At 46.0% G+C, this 21,170-nt stretch overlaps 1 protein-coding gene across 4 annotated transcripts in view; it reads left to right on the top strand.

Moving 5' to 3' along the window:
* Nucleotides 1-21,170, top strand: part of TEX2 (testis expressed 2) — a 672,400-nt gene that overhangs the window by 608,667 nt on the left and 42,563 nt on the right. For all 4 annotated transcript variants that reach the window (XM_085617239.1, XM_085617240.1, XM_085617237.1 and 1 more), the window contains exons 10-11: nucleotides 9,911-10,120; nucleotides 18,043-18,163. In XM_085617239.1, coding sequence (XP_085473365.1) covers nucleotides 9,911-10,120; nucleotides 18,043-18,163 — 331 coding nt within the window. The remainder of the gene's footprint in view (nucleotides 1-9,910; nucleotides 10,121-18,042; nucleotides 18,164-21,170) is intronic.

Here is a 21,170-nt window from a genome sequence, read left to right as displayed (position 1 = left end):
TTTCCGGACGTTGCCTCCATCCCGGAGTGTTCCCCCCTGGAGGATAGAGTGCTGGATGGACACGTCCCTGACAGCACGATCTCACTGATCTACAAAAAACTGATCAACGACCGCTCAGACTTGTTGACTGCCCTTCGTGAGGCTTGGGTAGCCGATGGGCTGGAGCTGGACGACGAGGACTGGATTTCCGCGGTGGCCTCCCCGAAAGAGGTGGCCATACCGGCTCGCCTTCGTTTCGTCCAGCTCAAGATACTCCATAGGGTCTACATGACGGGGCCAAAGCTCCTGCGTATGGGCTATGCTGAGGACGGTTTGTGTAAGCGTGGGTGTGGTGCGTTGGGGACTTTTCTGCATATCTTGTGGGAGTGCCCGGAGGTGGAGGAGTTCTGGCGTGGTGTGCATGAGGTGCTGCGAGTGGTTACGCATGTGGCGCTGTTGCCCGAAGCGAGGAGATGCCTGTTGAATGTGTGGGAGCCTACCGATTACTCGGTGCCGCAAACGTGGTGGGTGACTCTGGGGTATATGGTTGCCAAGCGTGACATTGCCCAACTGTGGGGATCCCAGAGGCCCCCGACTGTCTCGGCCTGGAAGGAACATATGGATTGGTGCATGTTTCGGGAAAAGGTGGTGTATGTGGCGAGAGGTAAGCCTGGGACATGGGTGAAAGTATGGGGCCCCTGGAACGCCTACCGCGGGGGAATCTGTGCTCCACCGTTATTGCCTGATCCGTCGCCGGCCCCGTCCCCTTAGCCAACTCATTCCCCCGGTACCTGGGCAATAGGTGTACCCAGCCCTAGTTCTGATCTCTCCCCCCTCTTGAGATTCCTATGGATGGCTAGGATCCCCCCTCTGGGGGAGCACGTGTTGCTATTTCCGATTGAGGATTGCCTTGTGGGTTTGTTTGTATTTGTCGTTCTTTAAGTTTAAAATGGAACCGTATAGTGGGGTCTGGATAGTGTGGCTCGCAACGATGTTAACTCCTGTGCATGCTCAGCCGCATCACCATGTGTTTTATAAATGTATATCGTATGCTCCTTTCATTGCTAGCGGCCGGCCGGTAGGTTGTAGGCCCATATTTGTATATTTTTGAGTCTTGTAATAAACGGTTTAAAAAAAAAAAAAAAAAAGAGAGGGGACATTTCTACTCAAGGTCAGACATCCTAACGGGTCAGCAGGGAGTGTAACTTCTCAGGAACAAGTGCCCTCACACCTAGGTAGATGTCATGCTTCATCATTGGGCTTTTGCTCCACGTTGGGCGGCGCTTCAATGCCCAACGGGCACCCTCAAGGGGGCACTTTACAGTGGATCTTTTTTAAGCCATCTGTGAAGGCTGGGTGTTTGGGTATTAGTGTAGATTGGTGTGAATAGTGGATAAGCGTGAATGCAAATTTAAAACTAGGACAAGGGGTCCTCCCAAAAAATACTTTTTAATGACAGAGTCCTCCTGCCTATATTAAATATTAGTGGTGCTATCTACTAAAACTAAACATCTAAGATAGCTACTGGGTCAACATGTTTCAACCCTTAAATACAAATAATCAATGGGGAGGGAAAAAGAAGCTGTGGTCCATTCGGCTTCCTTATTGTTGATGCAAAGAATCAAAGGGGAGTGGACCACTTGTCCTATGTAGCCAGGGTCTTTTTTGTTCTTGGTTCCTTCATAAAAGGACCCTCATAACTATACACAGAAATCACAGCGGCATGTACTGGGTTACCGCTTGTGTGTAATAGTACAGCATCATCATCGGGTCATTTTTTGAGTGTATGCTGACCTCCACCCGTAACCTGGTCTCCCTCCGCACTTGAACTTTACTTTTAATTTTTCTCTGATCAAGATTTCCAGAATAAAATTACAATTGAAACAATGATCTAGAAATTTTAACCCACTTGACATGAACCTTCTCACACCCTCCTGATCTTTCATGTCTGGACGCTACTGTCTAACCAGATGGTCTTCCTCCGGGTGGAGGTCAGCATACACTCAAAAAATGACCCGATGATGATGCTGTACTATTACACACAAGCGGTAACCCAGTACATGCCGCTGTGATTTCTGTGTATAGTTATGAGGGTTCTTTTATGAAGGAACCAAGAACAAAAAAGACCCTGGCTACATAGGACAAGTGGTCCACTCCCCTTTGATTCTTTGCATCAACCCTTAAATAGTCATACAAATGATCTGGCAGCTATTCATCAGGTCCTGTGTAACCAAATCTACTCAGTGATTGGAGTATTTGTATGTGAATTCTCCGTAAGACACCAATCACACGTTACCTCTCTGGGTTTTGTACGAGTATTTCTAAAATAGTTCTAAAAAATGACCTGTAGTGTAGAAATCAACATTAAAAACCATCAAGCACATATTAACTGTATATGCACGTAAACTGTAATGAACTGCATGCAATGCACTGCAAACCATGCCAAATCTGAGATGATTACCATTGACACAAAGTGGAAAAGACAGACACCACACAAAACACGTGAAACCCAATATAAAATTCGGGAATTCCAAACACTGTGTCGAATGCGTGTTAACTCACCATATTTCGGTGTCAATAATGACTCCTCGAGAGCAGCAAAGTGGCACGCCAATTTGCGTGCTAAAAATACAGAAAGAACAAGATCAAGGTAACTCATTTTTTTTAGGTCTATCTGAGAGAGGTATAAGCTCCCAACCTCTCTCTCAGAGGATGTAAGCAAATTATCTTTTTTCTCATGCTCACAGTGTCCAATGTCACTTCTCACGGTACGACCTACCCTCGCTCAGCTTACTTGGAAATCCCAAAGGGAGCACGATTTTGGTCCTTTATCTAAGGTCCCGTTAAGTAGAAGTGAGGCAACTAGATCCAGTGGTACTGGCCACGGGAGTATCTAGCAGGGCGCCATCTTGGAATTCTAGTCAGGTGTGTGAAAGCAACTTTGTTCCTACTGTTAAGCAAGAGGTCATGAAGTGGGGTCTATGGGTATTTACTCCGTGATGTAGGCACTTTATTGTCAGCGACGGTCAGGAGACCAGTCAGTGCTGGTAATGTCACAATCATGTCTGGTTGCAATACTAGGGTGACCAGATTCTCAAAACAAAAAAACGGGGACAGGTCATAGACATAGAAGTAGGACTACGGTTTGCAGTAACCATCGACATAAAGGTAGGACTATTTGACAGCTGCCATGGACATAGAAAAAGGACTATAATGACAGCTCCCTCCACAGACCGAGATGAAGCATTACAGACGACAAATCAGAGGTCTTTTATTGGCTGTAACCATTAATTCCATTTAAACAGACTTTGCCTCAACATTTGCTATAGTTGGTGACCACGGCTTTAGTGCTGGTGGCGCCCTGTGCGACAGTGTTTGTTGGCGCCCCCCCCAAGACCACCTCCACCACGGATTCTCTCACTGGCACCCTTTAACAGTGACCAAGTCTCCATAACCACACTCTCTCAGATGCATTGAATTGGTTATATAGCGCCACTCATACCAGTGTAGGGTGTCCGAGCACTTCGCATCACACACACATTACACAGAGACAATCAATCATGCATGTGTAATCAGTGTATAGGAAATGTTACATAAGCCAAAGGACTAAAAGTGTAGGGAGTCACATGTCATCCATACTGGTAGGCAGTATAGTTTAAGAGTGCTTTGTGTGGAGAAGCACAAACGCAGAGTCGAAAAAGAAACAGCATAGTTGGGAGTTTTCTTTAATAATAAGAATCGATTTCTAGCCAAATTATCCCTTTTTGCAACATTAATCAATGCTCTAATAATGTATACTTTGCAGTGTGTATGCAGTTCTAGGATGAAAGTTAATAGCTCACTATTCTATATCAGGACTTTAAGTTATAAATTGCAAGTAACAAAAGGATATCTCTTTTGAAAGCAGTAATCTGCTGATCTGTTTACATCATACGCACTCTGTAATCTACTTGGTACAGGTTCTTTGCAGCAGGCATGTTAACCCTCTACACTAACTTCACCGAAGTCAAAACCTCAACTATACAAAATGCTGATCTCTCTCCAGGAAGATTATTAATCACACGAGTTATCTTGACATTTATGCGAGGCCTGGTAATTGCTGGGGGTAAAGAAACGCTGCAGCAGGTGCTTAAAAGCATAATAAACGTTAAAACACGGCGCCCCCAGGAAGCCAGCACCCGGTGCGGTGGCACTCGCACTGCCCTAAAGCCGGCCCTGGACACGAAGTACAAACAGGTTACTGTTTCTAAACAAGGATATAAGCAGGTCCTGCAAGTAGGCTTTTACAAAATAAAGACATTCAAAGACACACTGCCATCAGTAGCTGTTGGAGCAGGAGCGCTGCATTAATAAAACAAAGGTATCTCTGGAAGCACCCTAAGTGACCGGCATTCAGGTGTGAATGTATGCAGATTGCATCCTTTGACTTCTCGGCCTGGAGACAGAGGTCACATTCAAAGCGCTGAACCTCGCGCTGTGGAATGAAAGGAGCACCTCTCCCCACCCCCCATCCCATTCAAAGCCCGATTTCCCTTCCTGCTACAACGCTCACCTAAACGTCACGCTTTAATCAGTGCAAAGAGAGCATGCACGCGCATGCTCAAACAACCGAAACAAATGAAAAACCGGGACATTTGTATGTTTAACCCGGACACTGTTTAAAAACCCGGACATTACATTGAATTGGAGAAAAGTGTCGGGACACGGGGACACTTCTCCAAAAACGGGGACGGTCCGGGGAAAACCGGGACGTCTGGTCACCCTATGCAATACGTAACGGGTACTTGCGGCTCACAAGATATGGCTACGTGATGGAAAGCCTTCTAGTGGTAAGAAGCCCCCAATGTATTAATCAATCCCAGCTCTTTGGGAAGATGTTTACTCTAACAATGTGTAAGTTTAATTTGTGTGTATCGTCCCCTCTATGTTGACTTCGGGGGAGGCCATACTGGTGACAGGTAGTCATTGAGAGGCCATCTGTCCTGCAAATGTCATCAGTGTGTGAAAAAAACGGAGGACACCTAACCATATGATCATGACTCTTAGAATTGTATCTCATTCCATGGGATCTCGTAATTGAGACCGTCAACATGGGTGGACAGGACAGACGAAATGTCCATTGCTTTTTCCCTTCTGAAAAAGGCTTTCTGATTCATGTTTGGATGTGGTTCTAGTACTGTCCAACGTATATCATGTGGAGTGTGTCCCTCAGTCAAAAAATGCCTGCTTATTTTCGTGTTTGGTTTTTTGCAACGTATAGTGCTGTTCATTGATTCTTAACTTGACTGTGTGTTCATCCCCATGTATTTGTTGCCACACAGGCATGTGATCAGATATATACAGTTCTTTGTATTGTATTTGGTATGTGTTCTTTGTGTCCACATCAAGTCTGTATTTAATCGTACCTCTCTGGTGCTTTCTGTGTAGGTACAAGCCACACATGGCCTACAGGGAAAATGTTCCTTCACCGGGGGAAGGTCCCATAGAGATCTTTGTTCTGAGCCCTTCAACCCAGTTGGGCGTGTGTGATTTAACATATTTTTCAAATTAGCGGTCTGTTTAAATGCGAACCTAGGGTGTGGTTAGGATAGCCGGCTTAAAAAAGATCTCCAGTAAAGTCCCCCTTTGAGGATGCCCGTCGGGCATTGTAGTGCCGGCCTGACTTGGAGCAAAGGCCAATGAAGAAGCATGACATCTACCTAGGTGTGTAAGGGCACTTGTTCCTGAGGAGTCCCGCTCCCTGCTAACCCCTTTGTACATGTCTAACCTTGAGTAGAAATCTTCCCTTTTCTTCCTAAAAGGAACAGCATACTCCATTGAACTGTACAGTTTATCTGGAGCATGTCTGCTGGACCTTAATACCCTCCAAGTCCCTGCTATTTTGTAAAATTGCTCTCTGCGGACACCACACGTTATGTGCAGCATTTTTTACTGCGGAGGATCTTATTAAGATGGAGGCAAACCCCCCTAGATGTGGGAGAGCGGCTTAAAGCTCGAGCTAGGTGACGGGCTCTGGTTCAGCTCAAGGTCCTCGTGGACCCTGGAGCCCAAAAGGAGTTGAGCCTTCATGGGCTTCTGCCTGTCACACACCCTCAACCACATACACCAAGAATGAAAGACAAAGCAGCGACCTTTGATGTTAAAAAAAAAAAATCATAGCAAGATGCATATAATTGCAAAACAGTAGTGCATTCTCACAGGTCTTGCAAGTGAGAATTATTGCTTAGGGGCTCCCTTTGCTTCAGACTCTTGCACAAGGGTTTGAGACGTGTGCACTGTAATGTTCAGTTGCAATCGCAACATGACACAACATTTGTGCACTTTCCCTGTCCAGGACTTCCATGGCTTACGTGATAGGAGAAACGCTGCTGAGAATTGAGTTGGGGGCCCAGTAGGCTCATTGTTGCCCTCGGGACAGCCACTATACTAGAACTCTAAATTAGGTGGGGGATGCAAGAGATGGGGAGACTCACAGCTGACCATTTTTTGTTGCTGACCCTTCACCACGATCTTGAAATGAGAGGGAAGTAAGACATTTATTTCACTGTGCAGAAGCCTTTCATGCTTCCTAGTGGCCAAAATACTGCGCCTCTGCAAGAGAGCCTTGTTCATCCACCCTTCAAGTGGGCATGCAGAGGAGGGGTGGCTGCAGGAGCGGGGGGTGGAGAGAAAGGATCTCTGCAGGAGCTTGAGTGGGAGAGAGGATGGAAGGAGGCCTAGAGCAGATGAGAGAAGAGGTTCACCAGTTTTACACACATTGCTTCCTGCGATGTGTCTTGGTGGAATGTCGTCCTGTGTTATTCCTATCCTGTTTATCTGGGTAGCTTGCGCTGCTGCTGCCTGTGCTGTGCATGTTGGTTTGGATGGGTAGCTTGCGCAGCTGCTGCCTGTGCTGTACATGTCCATTTGGGTGGGTAGCTTACACTGCGGCTGTTGTGTACCTGTCAGTTTGGGTGGGTAGCTTGCTCTGCTGCTGTTGTGTACCTGTCCGTTTGGGTGGGTAGCTTGCTCTGCTGCTGTTGTGTACCTGTCCGTTTGGGTGGGTAGCTTGCTCTGCTGTGCCTGTGGTGTACCTCTCATTTGTAAGGGTAGCGTGGACTTCTGCTTGCCTTGCATTTTTCTTGTTTGTGAAGGTAGTGTGCATGGCTACTGTCTGTACTGTACCTGTCCCATTTGGGTGGAATGCTTTCAGTGCTACTGCCTGTGCTATACTTGTTCAGTTTGTGGGTAGCTTGAACTGCTGATAACCTGGGTTTTCGTGTGGGTTTGTGAGTGTTGCTTGCAGTGTTATTGCCCGTTGCTGACGAAGCTGCAGTGTTTGTTAGAGTTATATGTCCAGCTACTGCCCTGCTATATCTGTCCCATGTGTGATGAATGGGTAACTTGCATTTTTACCTTTCACATTTGGCAGTGAAATGTGCACTTGTGATACTTGTCTAAACGTCCCTCACATACAGGACAGAAATGAACTGATGATGCCTGTGCAGTACCTGCCCTGTGTGTGGGGTGAACCTTGCACTAGTGATGCCTGTGCTGTACCTGTCCAGTTTCTGGGATGAATCTTGCACTAGTGATGTCTGTGGTGTATCTGCCCGGTTTGTGGGGTGAATCTTGCACTAGTGATGCTTGTGCAGTATCTCTCCAGTTTGTGGGATGAATCTTGCACTAGCGATGTCTGTTCTGTATATGTTGTGTTTGTGAAGTGAATCTTGCACTAGTGATGCCTGTGCTGTATCTCTCCAGTTTGTGGGATGAATCTTGCACTAGCGATGTCTGTGCTGTATCTGTCCGGTTTGTCGGGAGAATCTTGCACGAATGAGGCCTGTGCTGTATCTGCCCAGTTTGTGGTGTGAATTTTGTACTAGTGATGTCTGTGGTGTATCTGCCCGGTTTGTGGGGTGAATCTTGCACTAGTGATGCTTGTGCAGTATCTCTCCAGTTTGTGGGATGAATCTTGCACTAGCGATGTCTGTTCTGTATATGTTGTGTTTGTGAAGTGAATCTTGCACTAGTGATGCCTGTGCTGTATCTCTCCAGTTTGTGGGATGAATCTTGCACTAGCGATGTCTGTGCTGTATCTGTCCGGTTTGTCGGGAGAATCTTGCACGAATGAGGCCTGTGCTGTATCTGCCCAGTTTGTGGTGTGAATTTTGTACTAGTGATGCTTGGGCCATATCTGCCCGGTTTATGGGGCGAATCTTTCACTAGTGAGGTCTGTGCAGTATCTGCCCGGTTTATGGGGTGACTCTTGTACTAGTGATGCTTGTGCTGTATCTGTCCAGTTTGTGGGATGAATCTTGCACTAGCGATGTCTGTTCTGTATATGTTGTGTTTGTGAAGTGAATCTTGCACTAGTGATGCCTGTGCTGTATCTCTCCAGTTTATGGGATGAATCTTGCACTAGCGATGTCTGTGCTGTATCTGTCCGGTTTGTCGGGAGAATCTTGCACTAATGAGGCCTGTGCTGTATCTGCCCAGTTTGTGGTGTGAATTTTGTACTAGTGATGCTTGGGCCATATCTGCCCGGTTTATGGGGCGAATCTTTCACTAGTGAGGTCTGTGCAGTATCTGCCCGGTTTATGGGGTGACTCTTGTACTAGTGATGCTTGTGCTGTATCTGTCCAGTTTGTGGGATGAATCTTGCACTAGCGATGTCTGTTCTGTATATGTTGTGTTTGTGAAGTGAATCTTGCACTAGTGATGCCTGTGCTGTATCTCTCCAGTTTGTGGGATGGATCTTGCACTAGCGATGTCTGTGCTGTATCTGTCCGGTTTGTCGGGAGAATCTTGCACTAATGAGGCCTGTGCTGCATCTGCCCAGTTCGTGGTGTGAATTTTGAACTAGTGATGCTTGGGCCATATCTGCCCGGTTTGTGGGGTGAATCTTGCTCTAGTGATGCCAGTGATGTATCTGTCCAGTTTGTGGGATGAATCTTGCACTACTGATGCCTGTGGAGTGTCTGCTTGGTTTATGGGGTGAATCTTGCATTGATGACTGTCCAGTATCTGCCCGGCTATGGGGTGAATCTTTCACTAGTGATGCCTGTGCAGTATCTGTCCTGCTATTTGGTGAATCTTGCACTAGTGATGCTTGTGCAGTATCTGCGCGGTTTGTGGGGTTACTCTTTCACTTGGGAGGCCTGTGCTGTATCTGTCCGGTTTGTGGGGTGAATCTTGCACTGCTGACGCCTGTGCTGTTTCTGCACGGTTTGTGGGTGAATCTTGCCTTGCTGATGCCTGTGCTGTATGTATCTGCACGGTTTGTGGAGTGAATCTTGCACTGCCGACGCCTGTGCTGTTTCTGCACGGTTTGTGACCTGCTGACGCCTGTGCTGTTTCTGCACGGTTTGTGACGGAAGATTGCGGTTCTGCTGCAAAGCATCGGCGTTCGCTTGCCTGCTGTTAGGAGCTTGCGCTGTGGCTACTTGTGTGCAGGCTCGCAACACCCTATGGACGCAAAGGGCTTCAGCTCCCCCCCCCCCTCACCCCCCCCCCCCATCCCGTGTGCCAGCCCGGGGTGAGACAGCTTCCCGGGCACACACACAGCCGCACCCGAGCACTTCACGGGTCTTTAAGACCATTTGCATGTACACAGCCGCACCCGAGCACTTCACAGGTCTTTAAAAGACCATTTGTATGTTAATGAGGCCTCGCTGTTGTTTCACCCCTTCTAAGAGCCCCTGCAGCCCCACTCTTGCTTAAAGATTCAAACCCCCCCCCCCCCGAAATGTTTTCTTCCCCCCCCCCCCCCCCCCCGAAATTTGGCTCTAGTTGCGCCTCTGCTTGTGTGTGGTGCATTTTCGACGAGCCTTGAAATCATATGCGCTGTTCCAAGCTAAAATGACTGGCTTCATCAGTGCTCGTAGCCAGAGTCTCACACATTCTGTGATAAACCAGTGCTGTTGACTTGTCTGTGTTTCCAAATTCCTAGGTATGGTGGCGTACACCGAACGAGCAAAATCATGAGGTTTGTGGACAAAATTACCAAGTCGAAATATTTCCAGAAGGCCACAGAGACAGAGTTCATTAAAAAGAAAATCGAAGAGGTGTCCAATACCCCCCTGCTGCTAACAGTCGAAGTACAGGAGTGCAAAGGAACATTATCCGTAAACATTCCACCGCCACCTACTGACAGAATATGGTAAGAGCAGGCAGAACTGCACCCTTGGCGGCTTTTTCTGATGTTTTATGACGACATATTAATTACAGTACACTTTCCACGGGATTCCAGCGTTCGGGCAGTCACGGTCATTGGTATGTAAGAAAATACAATGCATTTGATATTCTATTCAAGAATTGTTGATGTGAGGACATGAAGTTTCACTTTGAAGACGTGAGGAATACAGCACTGTAGGCTTACACGATGCGCCGAAGACGGGGCGGCACATATTGTTCACAACATTAAATAAAGTTAGATGACTCCTCCATCGGGTGAGGGGAGCAGAGGATGAGGAAGTAAATGTATAGCAAGCACTACTCCTAGAAATGATTGCTGTACTTTATCTTTATAGAAGACACTGTCTTTGCAACTAGGGTGACAACTGGCATGGGTGCAAATTCTGGACAGTGAGTTTAAAAATTCAGGAAGAAGGGTCAAAATTCAGGACAAAAATTCAAGACAGAAGGTCAGAATTCAGGACAAAAATTCGGGACAAAAGGTACATTTTACAGACACATCAGAGGAAGTCGCAACTATATTACATAAGTAAATAGACAACCAACACAAGCACAAGTCAAAATAAGTTTATATTAGGTTGAGAGAACCTTGCACTGCATCTGTTGTGTGCCTGAGTGAAACTTAAATACCTGCGTTTGCATATTGGATGCACCAGGCTAACATGCGCCAAAATGAAACCTCCACCTCCCCAGGGCTTGGCCCCTGGTGAGCTGACAGGAGCCCCTAAACAAAAGCAGTTTGCCCTGCCCTGGGCTCTGGCAGGAGGAGACCCAGCAAATGGGGTCACTGGCCCATTATCATTCTGTATGTCCATGGTTCCCAAACTGTGCACCGTGGCTCCCTGGGGAGCCATCAAACCTAGCCAGGGGAGCCGCACACCAAGCACTTTAATGCATTTAATGTTGAAGGGTCTGTTGACTTCAGTTAAACTAATTAGACTTAAACGCATGATGTCGATGATTTGTAAGTGACATGCCTAAAGCTGTAAATGTAGTGCTCAACTGATGGCATGTCGAGGGAGATGACCTCCATATTTCACTGGATCCCCATGTTCCAACACTCTCAAAGTAAGCGGAAGATGCCTGATTTATTTTGTTAGACTCGTTAATAGTTTCGTTTTTTTCCAAATGCATTTTACACCGATGCAAGTTATCAGGAAAGTACAGTTGTCCTGTTTATTAAACACAATAAATATTATTAAGTATTGTCATTTGTACTTGAATCATAGGTACTTCCAGTACACATTCCTTTAAGTACACACACATTTCCAGACAGGCCTGCTCCCTCCTTGCGCACAGGGAAGTAAAACAGCATATAAGGCATAATGCCAACATTTGAAAGCAGGAAAGAGGGATGTTTAAAAAAAAAATAATAATAATTCGAGGAATATATTTCACTTGCATTGATTTGGAGGCAATTTTAGGGAGGAGACAGCAAAAATAAAGCTGTATGTGGTTTAAAAAATCACGAGTCACCCTGCGGTGACAGGTGTGTTGGCACTTATGACATGGGTAGAAATGGACGTGTATGTAAATATTCTTCAAGCACAGGAACAGTTTGGCAATGGGGCCTACATGCATAGGCGTGCTATCTAGCACTGTAAGTATGTTATGTGATGTTAAAAATATTTGTAGAGCACATTTACACCAGACGGTTTCATGGCGCTATGGGCGGGAGGGCGACAGTGGTATAATGACAGGAGCTTTACACATATGCCTGAGAAAACAGAAGGGTCTTAAGGAGTGTTCTGAATTGGGCATAAGAGGTTGTTGATCTGAGTTCCGTGGCGAGGGAGTTCCAGAATTGAGGGGCCAGAAGAGAGAATCTAAGGCCACCGTGTTTTTTCCGTTTAAAGGTGGGGATGGTGAGCAGGTTCAGATGGGAGGATCGAAGTTCGTGAGAGGGGACATAGCGAAGGATCCTAGATGGGATGAATGCAGGGCCGTGACCGGCAAGGGCTTTGAAGATGGTACAGCCCAATTTGAATGCACAGCGTTTATCCACCGGAAGCCAGTGGAGGCTCTTCATCAAGGGGCTGACATGTTGGTGTCTGGGTTGATGGAAGATGAGCCTGGCTGCTTGGTTTTGAACCAGTTGCAGGCAGTGGAGTTAATAGGCCGAAATGCCAACATAAAGTGAGTTGGCATAATCAATGCCAGAAATGACCACGGCCTGAAGAACTAAGGTCAATGCCTCGGTGGTCAGGAATCTGCAGATCTTCCGGATTCTTCATAGGTGGAAGAAGCAGGTAGATACCAACACGCCAATCTGAGATTTCATAGACAGATCGTTGCTGATTATGACCCCTAGGCCTTTTACGGATTCTACTGGACGAGTAGGACTGCCTAGGATAGGGGGCCAGAAGTTAGAGTTCCAAGGGTTGGAGTTGCCTCCAGTCAGTATCAGCTCAGTTTTGTTGGGTTGAGCTTTAGTTGATTGGCGTACATCCATTCGCCAATAAAGCTCATGGTGGATTGAAAGTTGGAAATTGAGATGTTAGAAGAATCAATTTCGAACACCAACTGTAGGTCGTCCGCATTGTTAAAAGTGGCAACTTTACTATTGCGTAAGGACCAGTTCAAGGGTAGCATATGTAGATTGAACAGAAGGGGCGATAGAGAGGACCCCTGAGGGACCCCGCAGGTCAACCTGACTTTCTCAGCTGAGAAGTTGGCGAGATGAACTGCCTGGAATCAATTGTGTAGGAAGGAGGAGATCCACCTCAGAGCCAGTCCCTGGCTGCCAGCATTACTGACACGATCGATCAGAAGGTCATGATCGACCGTGTCAAAAGCGGCTGACAGATCCAAAAGTACCAGGGCCTGAGTGATGTTTTTATCGGCTCCCCTCCTAAGCTCGTCCATGACTGCTAGGATGACTAACTTCGTGGAGTGTGCTGGCCTGAATCCAGCCTGCTGGGGGTCAAGGAACTGAGAGCGTTCAATGAATGAGCTAAGGCAGTTCGCTATGTGGGCCTCTAGAAACTTACTAAGGTAAGGGAGTAACGAAATAGGGCGAAAGTTGCTCAGGATCAAGGGGTCAGCACGGGTTTCTTTAGGATTGGGCCAATTTCAGCATATTTAAAGGTGTCAGGGACAATTCCTGGTCTCAGAGAGTTGTTGTGGAGCGCAAGGGGGCGGGGTCTGGGCAGGTAAGGAAAGCTTCTTGTAAGATATGAGGGGGGCAGCAATCAGTGGGGGAGCCTGATCCGACTTTTTTTAGTAAGCCAAAAAACTCTTCCCTGGAGATCAGGGAGATTTGATCCAATACATGGGGATTTTTGCATGTGGTGGGTGAGGCTGTTGAGAGTGTGGGAGTGGAGATGCTGCTTTTGATGGTGGCAATTTTCTCCATAAAATACGAGTTCAGGGTATCGCATAGTGATTGTGAGGGGACAGGTTTTGCTATCACTCTGTCGGGTTGTGAGAGCTCATCAACTATAGAAAAGATGTCCTTGGTCTTAGTTGTTAGTAGGTTTAAGGGGAAAAAGATCCTCATCCCTTACTAGTCATCCAATAAGCATGTATCCTTTTTGTACTGGTTCTGGCCCAGAGACAGGGGGAGATGCCCCTATCCCCCTAATTTAAAGTAGGATTTGAAGTAGTAGCTGGGCTAGAGTTATAAGTATTTGAGTTATTCAGGATAAAATATCCAAATTAGTGAAAATGGATCCGGTGGTGTTGATCATATATTTATGCTTTATTCGTCAGGTGGAAAAAGGAGAGAAAATGGCACAGCCAACACGTGACCCACACGATCGACACTGCTGAAACCGAACACTCCTGGCATTGGCCATGACCTAAGAATCCAGGGTCTACAAACCCTGTCTATACATAGAAACCCCTATACGTGACTACCCGCCCTGAGGAAGCCCTAGGCCAGATGGCCATCTAGAGGGCGAAACACGTGTTGGCTGTGCCATTTTCTCTCCTTTTTCCACCTGACGAATAAAGCATAAATATATGATCAACACCACCGGATCCATTTTCACTAATTTGGATATTTTATCCTGAATAACTCAAATACTTATAACTCTAGCCCAGCTACTACTTCAAGTCCTTGGTCTTAGTGGCTGCGTTCGTCATTTTCAAGGAAAAGTAGGTTGCCTTAGTCTGGAGGATAGAGTTTTTATAGCCTGTTAGCAGGGTAACGTAGGTGGCTTTTTGATCTGGGGCATAGTCTCGTCTCCAGCTGCGCTCGGCTTGCCTGAGTGCTAGTTTCTTTATTTTCAGCTTGTCGGAGAACCAGCGTTGAGCATCATGAGGGCGTTTAAGTTTGGCTCTCTTAAAAGGAGCGATGATGTCGCTGGCTGATTCAAGCCATTTCTTGATGCTTGTTGCCTGATTGCAGAGGGAGTCTTGTTCGCTAGGTGATGAGGGTTTTAGTAAGGTACAGAAGTCGCCGATATTGGCCCAATTCCAGTTTCGAGCCAGATGGTTATCCATCAGGGAAAGCTTAATGTGGGGGGGGGATACATGCCATAGTAAATGTGATAATGGAGTGGTCTGACCATGGACATGGGGAGATTAATGGTTGTGTGATTTCCAAGTTGGAGGTCCAGACTTGGTCCAGGATATGTCACTTAATATGGGTAGCAACATGCACATGCTGAGTGCAGTTCAAACTGGATAGGAGCTCCGTGAATTCTATGGAGCTGGTGCTCTCCTGTGCATCAGTGGGCCAGTAGTTGAAGTCTATAATAATAATCTTAGCATGATTAATGGCTAGTTGGGAAATCATTTCACCTAGCAGTTGGGGAAAAGAGGGCATATGGTGGGGGGGTCGGTAAAAGAGAGCACAGATAAAGAGGGATTGGGGCGATACGAATTTCAAAATGAGGCCGTCGACTGAGGGTATGCCAGCGATTCCTAGTGCGGTAAACCTGAGTTTATGGTGGATGATGGCTGCAACCCCGCCTCCGGGCTTCCCCGGGGGCCTATTGGCCTGAAGTATGTAATAGCCTGTGGGAACTGATGCAAGAATATCAGGCCCAGACTCGATAGTGAGCCAAGTTTCCGACAAGAGAAGTATGTCTGGTTTGTCGGAATAAAGGAGGTGGAAGATTTTGAGTTGGTGCTTAACCATCGAACGGGTGTTTAAGTAGCTTATTGCCAGGGTCCTATTTTCCCGAGGCTCGGAGGTGGTAGGTACGGGTGGGACTTTGTTGGGGGCAGAAGAGCCCTGCTCAGCAGGTAGGGCAGAGAACTCTGGAAAGGAGTCTCTGCAGTTGAGAATCCCTGTGTTGTTGATAAGGGCCTTGGCACTAGTGCTAATGGGCCAGTTACCGTGTAGGTGTCTCACTTCAGATGCTGTGTAAGTATGAAAAAGGGCATAGTGTTTGGACCCTGGCCCCGGCTGGCCATGGACGGGCGCAGACGGGTTTGCCTTTAGTGCGCCTTTTGCGCACTGGCGGCACGCCTGCTGCGGGAGAGGAAAGGCATGCCAGCTAAATAGTGCAGGGGGAGCTAGAGCGCTGATCAACGGCTCCACCCCAAGCAACCCCCAGCTGCCTCAAGTGGGAAGTCAGAAGCGTCTGCACCCTCCACGGTCAGCGGGAAAACCCCGTAGTGAACCGGGATGCCGGCGTGAGACCCAGTGGGAAGGCGAGTGCAAGGTACGATTCGGGCGAAATTAGGTGCTGATAGCCATATACCCAAACGTGCCACCTGTGCATTCCGATCTGTTGCTAGCTCTGTGCTTCATCTAGGCAGCCGCTGCACCCAGACCAAAACCCCTGCAGACTCAGACATGTCTAGATTGTATGTACAAGTCTACCCTGCTGCTGACAACCTCGCAGGTATCTGTCAACCGCTACTCTGGCCATCTATAAAAGCCTAGCTCAGGTATAATATGCCCAATGAAGAATCCCAAATTCTAGTTGGAACTTGTCCTCTAAATCCTGCAGAAGTGGGGTCTATTTTCCCAGCGCATGTCTAATCTGTATATACTCATACCTCTGAGTCTCAGTAAGTTCATATTGTGTCTGCAGTTCCGTAAAGGAAAGCATTTGGTGTCCCCCAGCTATGATATCCTCAAAAAAATGCCATATATGAAGCCCCTTAAATTCTTCAAATCCTCGTTTGCCTTATTACATATTCTAATAACCTTTGCAGTAGGGGTGGGTATATATTGTGCACTTCCCCCACTATTCAGCTCTCTTGGATACACCCAGTTACATCGCCCTCCTATCCGCCATAAGTGAGGGTTCCTGCTGCATAAGGCATACCCAGTCATTTAGAATCGTCAGCTGGATGGTCTAATCGTAAAATCTTAGATCGGGCAGCACAATAGCCCCATTGTATCGGCCTCTCATTAGAGTCCACAGTACAGTCCTGGGCGTGCCCCATCTGAGAGAAGTTGGTGTCTCAGCCGGCCACATTTTTCTGCGCTTGCTCTCATGTAGGGGATTGGAATGCTCTGTTGTGCTTCTAGGTCCTTAAGCATTGCTCAGACATCTGGGCCAATGGGTGCCCTCGTTTTCTGGATGCTCATGTTTGACAAACTATTAGACACTGGGGGGATAACCTTGGGACTCTGTTTTCAATTATTTGCTCCTGTGCTGCCCGGGGCCTAGCACGTTTGGCCTCTGTAGGCGCTACTAATGATGGAATGCTGTTCTTGGACACTTCATCTGCCGCTATCTTCTGAGTGCTGTGGAGTGGGTCCAATCCTTCTAATTTCTGTGCTAACACAGATCTCCCCTGCCCGATCAAATATTTAAAAAGACACACAATTAATGGACGGAATGCAGAACAAATCAAAACATTCACCCCCTGTCAAGAGAGCTGGGTTAAATACATCATTCTTTTGCTCACCCAGTTTAGACCTGGCCGTATGCAAATCTGTCTTGACCCTGTGTCTCATGAGAGCAGTCCAGCCCCACTGCCAAGCCACGTCCTCCCTGGACCGGAAACAAGCATGCTGGGACGGTTTCGGGGTTTCACCACTCTTCAGCCAGGATAGCTTTAATCCAGTGGCACAGTGAGCCCGGGACCCATGTCTGGGCATACCCGTTCAAATATGTCCGCTGGACTTTTTCTTAGGATAGTTGTTGTTAACGTAATTAAAGATCACTTAGTCTTATTTTTTCCCAATTTTTTTTAAAGCACTTTCAGGAAAAGGGATGTAATAAATTAAACAAGAATGGCCTGTGCACAGGACACACACAGCATGGGCATGATTGCAGTTATTACAGGCTTAAGACTTTCAAGTGATCTACTCACACTAAAGTCTTTGTAGGTAATGCAGTGAAATTATTTCAAATCTTAAAAATTTCAGTTGGAAATTACCTGTAGAAACGTGTATGGGTACATTTTCGAACGGATGATGAGAACAAAAAAACGAATTTGAAAAAGATACAAATCCTATTTTGTGAAGAGAATGTTTAGAACGTATTCAAAAGAATTAGCAGTTCTGTTCTTCAAAGAGATACAAGGAGTAAATGATAAAAGCAGCTTTAATATTACTTATATTTGTGCTGTGCACATTCAACCATGGGCCTTCGGTGCTGGTGTTTATTGTTACCCAATTTAGTGTTTTTTGGTCGCAAAAGGAGAAAAGGCTGTGTGGAGCCCCCAGAGTCGCACTGTGACCATGAGCTCAAGCACAGATTCCTGGAGTGGAGGCATCAGTCCACTGAGACACCCGACCCACCGGCTTTCTATTACTTTTGTTTTGATGGCTGTGACGTTGCAGTCCTTACAAGCAGGCAAAGCACACAGTTCATGCAATATAAAAAGTATCTGAAACATTGAGACCTTACAGATGTCATTCTATTGGATCTATATGCAAGGTGACTGACCAGTCTGATGCAGGCTTTAAAAACCGTATGTTAACTCAAGAAGAAACTCTTTTTCTTTGTTACATCATGTCTTTTATTCCTGTAGGTATGGTTTCCGAAAACCCCCGCACCTTGAACTAAAAGCTCGGCCAAAGCTCGGCGAGCGATTAGTAACCTTTGTTCATGTCACTGACTGGATTGAGAAGAAGCTGGATCAAGAGTTCCAGGTAAATCCCTTTCCAAAGAGCTGTCCGGCATGAATGTTTGCAGCCTCACCCGGCAGGGATACAGCTGCTCTGCTTCCAAAAGCACATTAGTAAACTGCCTAATTCCGTTGTAATGTATCACTGTTCACTGCTCAGCAGGCTTGTGTGTACTTTTCAATCTTACTGATATGTGCCCCAGTCCCTTCTTTGCATGTATTAATGAGTGTTCATCTGTTAAATATCAAACCATTGCGACTTCTGTCTTGTTCGGAATGGTTAACCTACGTGTGTTGTTGACATCTAAGAACTAATCTAAAACCTCTATCTATTATCTGCAAAGCCATTAGTGCCTTCGCCCACAAGACAACTGTATCCTTTTTGAACTGCAGCCCAAGCTTTACAGACTGATGTTCAATTAGAATCTTCACATTCATGCCCAATTTTCTGAGTTACTGTGGCATGATCCAATAGGTCCGAATTTGCGGCCTTGAAAACACCCCTCAGTTGTTTTGTGTCTTAGGTGGAGATGGTGGAGATGGTCATCACAGTCAGAATATTGTGAAAGGCTACTGTTTATTTAACCTGTGGCTATTAGCAGTGGCAGCTGGTGACATTTGAAAGTGGCTGGGTGTAAAAGTTTGATATGACTTTTATGCAGTGAGCGACACGGGAAAGTTTAATGGACAAACGTGGGGTCTAGGCTGGATCCTCCTCCAGAGAATAAAAATGAAAAAAAGATTGGCAAATGGTGCATTTAAAGCAAATTATTTTAGTTATAAAGCAGTGGGAAGGTATAGTTTTGAAATATTAAACACATAAAAAACTGCCCCATCTCTTGCTGCATCAATATGTTCAACACTTACTGTAATCTGCAAGTTGTACAACGCAACAACTTAAGCCTTTTAACGTGTGTGCTTCGAGAAGGACCCCCCGCTGCTGATTCCAGTCATATAGAAGTATGTGAAGACAGGTCTCTAAGTGGGATGAAAAATGTATTGACTCTCTAAAAGGGAACACGTAAAATACATTTCTGTGATTCCCATAGTGTGCTAAACCGACCGGTATTTTGGTTTCTCTCTGAGATATAATTGCATCCAGCTATATAACACAACAACTTAACTACACCTAAAACCTGCCAGTATGATTGGCTTCGTCAATGGTTGTTAGCTGTTTAACTTGAATAGGGCATGTGACATCGCATGCGTTTACTGCGTTTTTACATCACTTACCATTACAACGCAAGTCGGAACAACGACTTGCTGTAGGGGGTTGGTGGATTTTAGAATACTATAATTTACTATTCCAACTCCAGTCTGTGCAACAGTAGAGAAGGTGTTGGATTTTTAGATCCATCATCTTCTGCCCCCTACAGGAAGTCGTCGTTCCGACTTGCTTTGTAATGGTATGTGATGTAACAACGCAGTCATTGTAATGACCGCTGTTGTAATGACATGCGTTGTATCGCATGTGTGGTAAACGAGTTTACCGTTTAACTTAAAAGAATAACAACAAGGATTTGTTATAAATAATTAACCTTCAAAATGTTTCAGTTATGAAATTTCTGTAGTATTGAGGACTGAGGAAGCAGTTTTGGCCTTCAGTTATGTGCACTTTATGTTAGAAATATGTCCTTTTTCTCTGCACCTCTCGTCAATCTGCACATCTTCAACCACCTCTTTACTCTTCAGCACCCTCTTGTCACTCTTCCTCAAATGCACTTCCTTTTCATCTCCCTCACTTCACCACTTCCAAACATACACGGCACTCACTCACATTTAAGCAACTTATTTACTTTTGCCCTGTAAATATTTAGCCATCTGTGCACCCCTTTCACACACATTTTCACAAAATTGCAATTACAACTGGAATACATGACCATTGTTCTGTATGCTGTGCAGAGAGACCAACCCACTGACAGGCACTTTGCTTTGGCTTCAGCGTCGCCAGAGCTTTTCATCAAAGCCCCTTATAAGCACCTGCACAGCTCAAAGTATGCACGTAAAAATACAGAAAGAAACACACCATGATTAAATAGTTAACTCCTGAGGGAGGCAAGATGAAGTAAAACTTAAAATAAGAGAGGACCTAAATGACTGACATGCATTGCCTTAACATTTTTAACACTCGCAGTTCATAAATCAATCGTTAATGTTGTTAAAGGCATGAAGATAGGGCTAAATTTAATGTTGTACAGCAGATAACTGCTGTAAGCACATTTCTCTGGCCTTGGCGTTTGACTCGGATATTTGGATCAACTTCAGAAGGGAACAAGAACCCTGGGCTACTCGTCTTTTGGATCCATACGGGGAAACAATTGCAGCAGCTCCACTAGAAAGGGGCCAGTGATGTACTGCCACAGCCTGGGGTGTCACATTAGGGGACGTTAGCATGGCAAGGGGTCTCAGCACAATATGTAGAACAGAAGATTAGCTTTCTAAAACTTATCATTACCGAGAACAAGGCAATAAAACACACGTGCCTGCATCCACTCCTACGTGTGACGAATGGGAAAGGGTGTGATCTATGCCTGTGAATGACAGACGGCTACTCTTATGCAGGGGTGGAGACTTCAACGCCCGAAACTATGACACTGAAAGTGTCACTGGCCTACAGTGGATACTGCCATAGAATACAATGGCAATGATTCATTATGAAGGACTTTAGAACTGTAAGCCCTGCATCGTGCGTCACAGTTCAGAAAGTTGATTACTGCCTGCCCTCCGTCTCCTGCTTCTGAGCGAGGCAGGGCAGGCAGCCTGGGACAGAGAGCCCAGACTTAAGTACATTGATTTGTTTAGAGATACGTTTGTATCTCTAAATAAATCGTTCTATTTAACATTCATACAGGAATGTGAAGGATAAAAAAAGTACAAGCCATATTGGGTTACCTGGGAGATGAGCTCCTAGGAAATCTGAAATCCGAGTAAGCGTTCTCACATAGTAATATCAAACGTGTTTATAAAGCGAAAAAAACACTTGAGAGTGTGCACTCAGTGGCACACTAGGAAAGGCAAGAAAAACTCACAAA

Source organism: Triturus cristatus, chromosome 7 (genome assembly GCF_964204655.1).
Source record: "Triturus cristatus chromosome 7, aTriCri1.1, whole genome shotgun sequence".
Lineage (NCBI taxonomy): Eukaryota > Metazoa > Chordata > Amphibia > Caudata > Salamandridae > Triturus > Triturus cristatus.
This window is presented reverse-complemented; position numbering and strand designations above follow the sequence as displayed.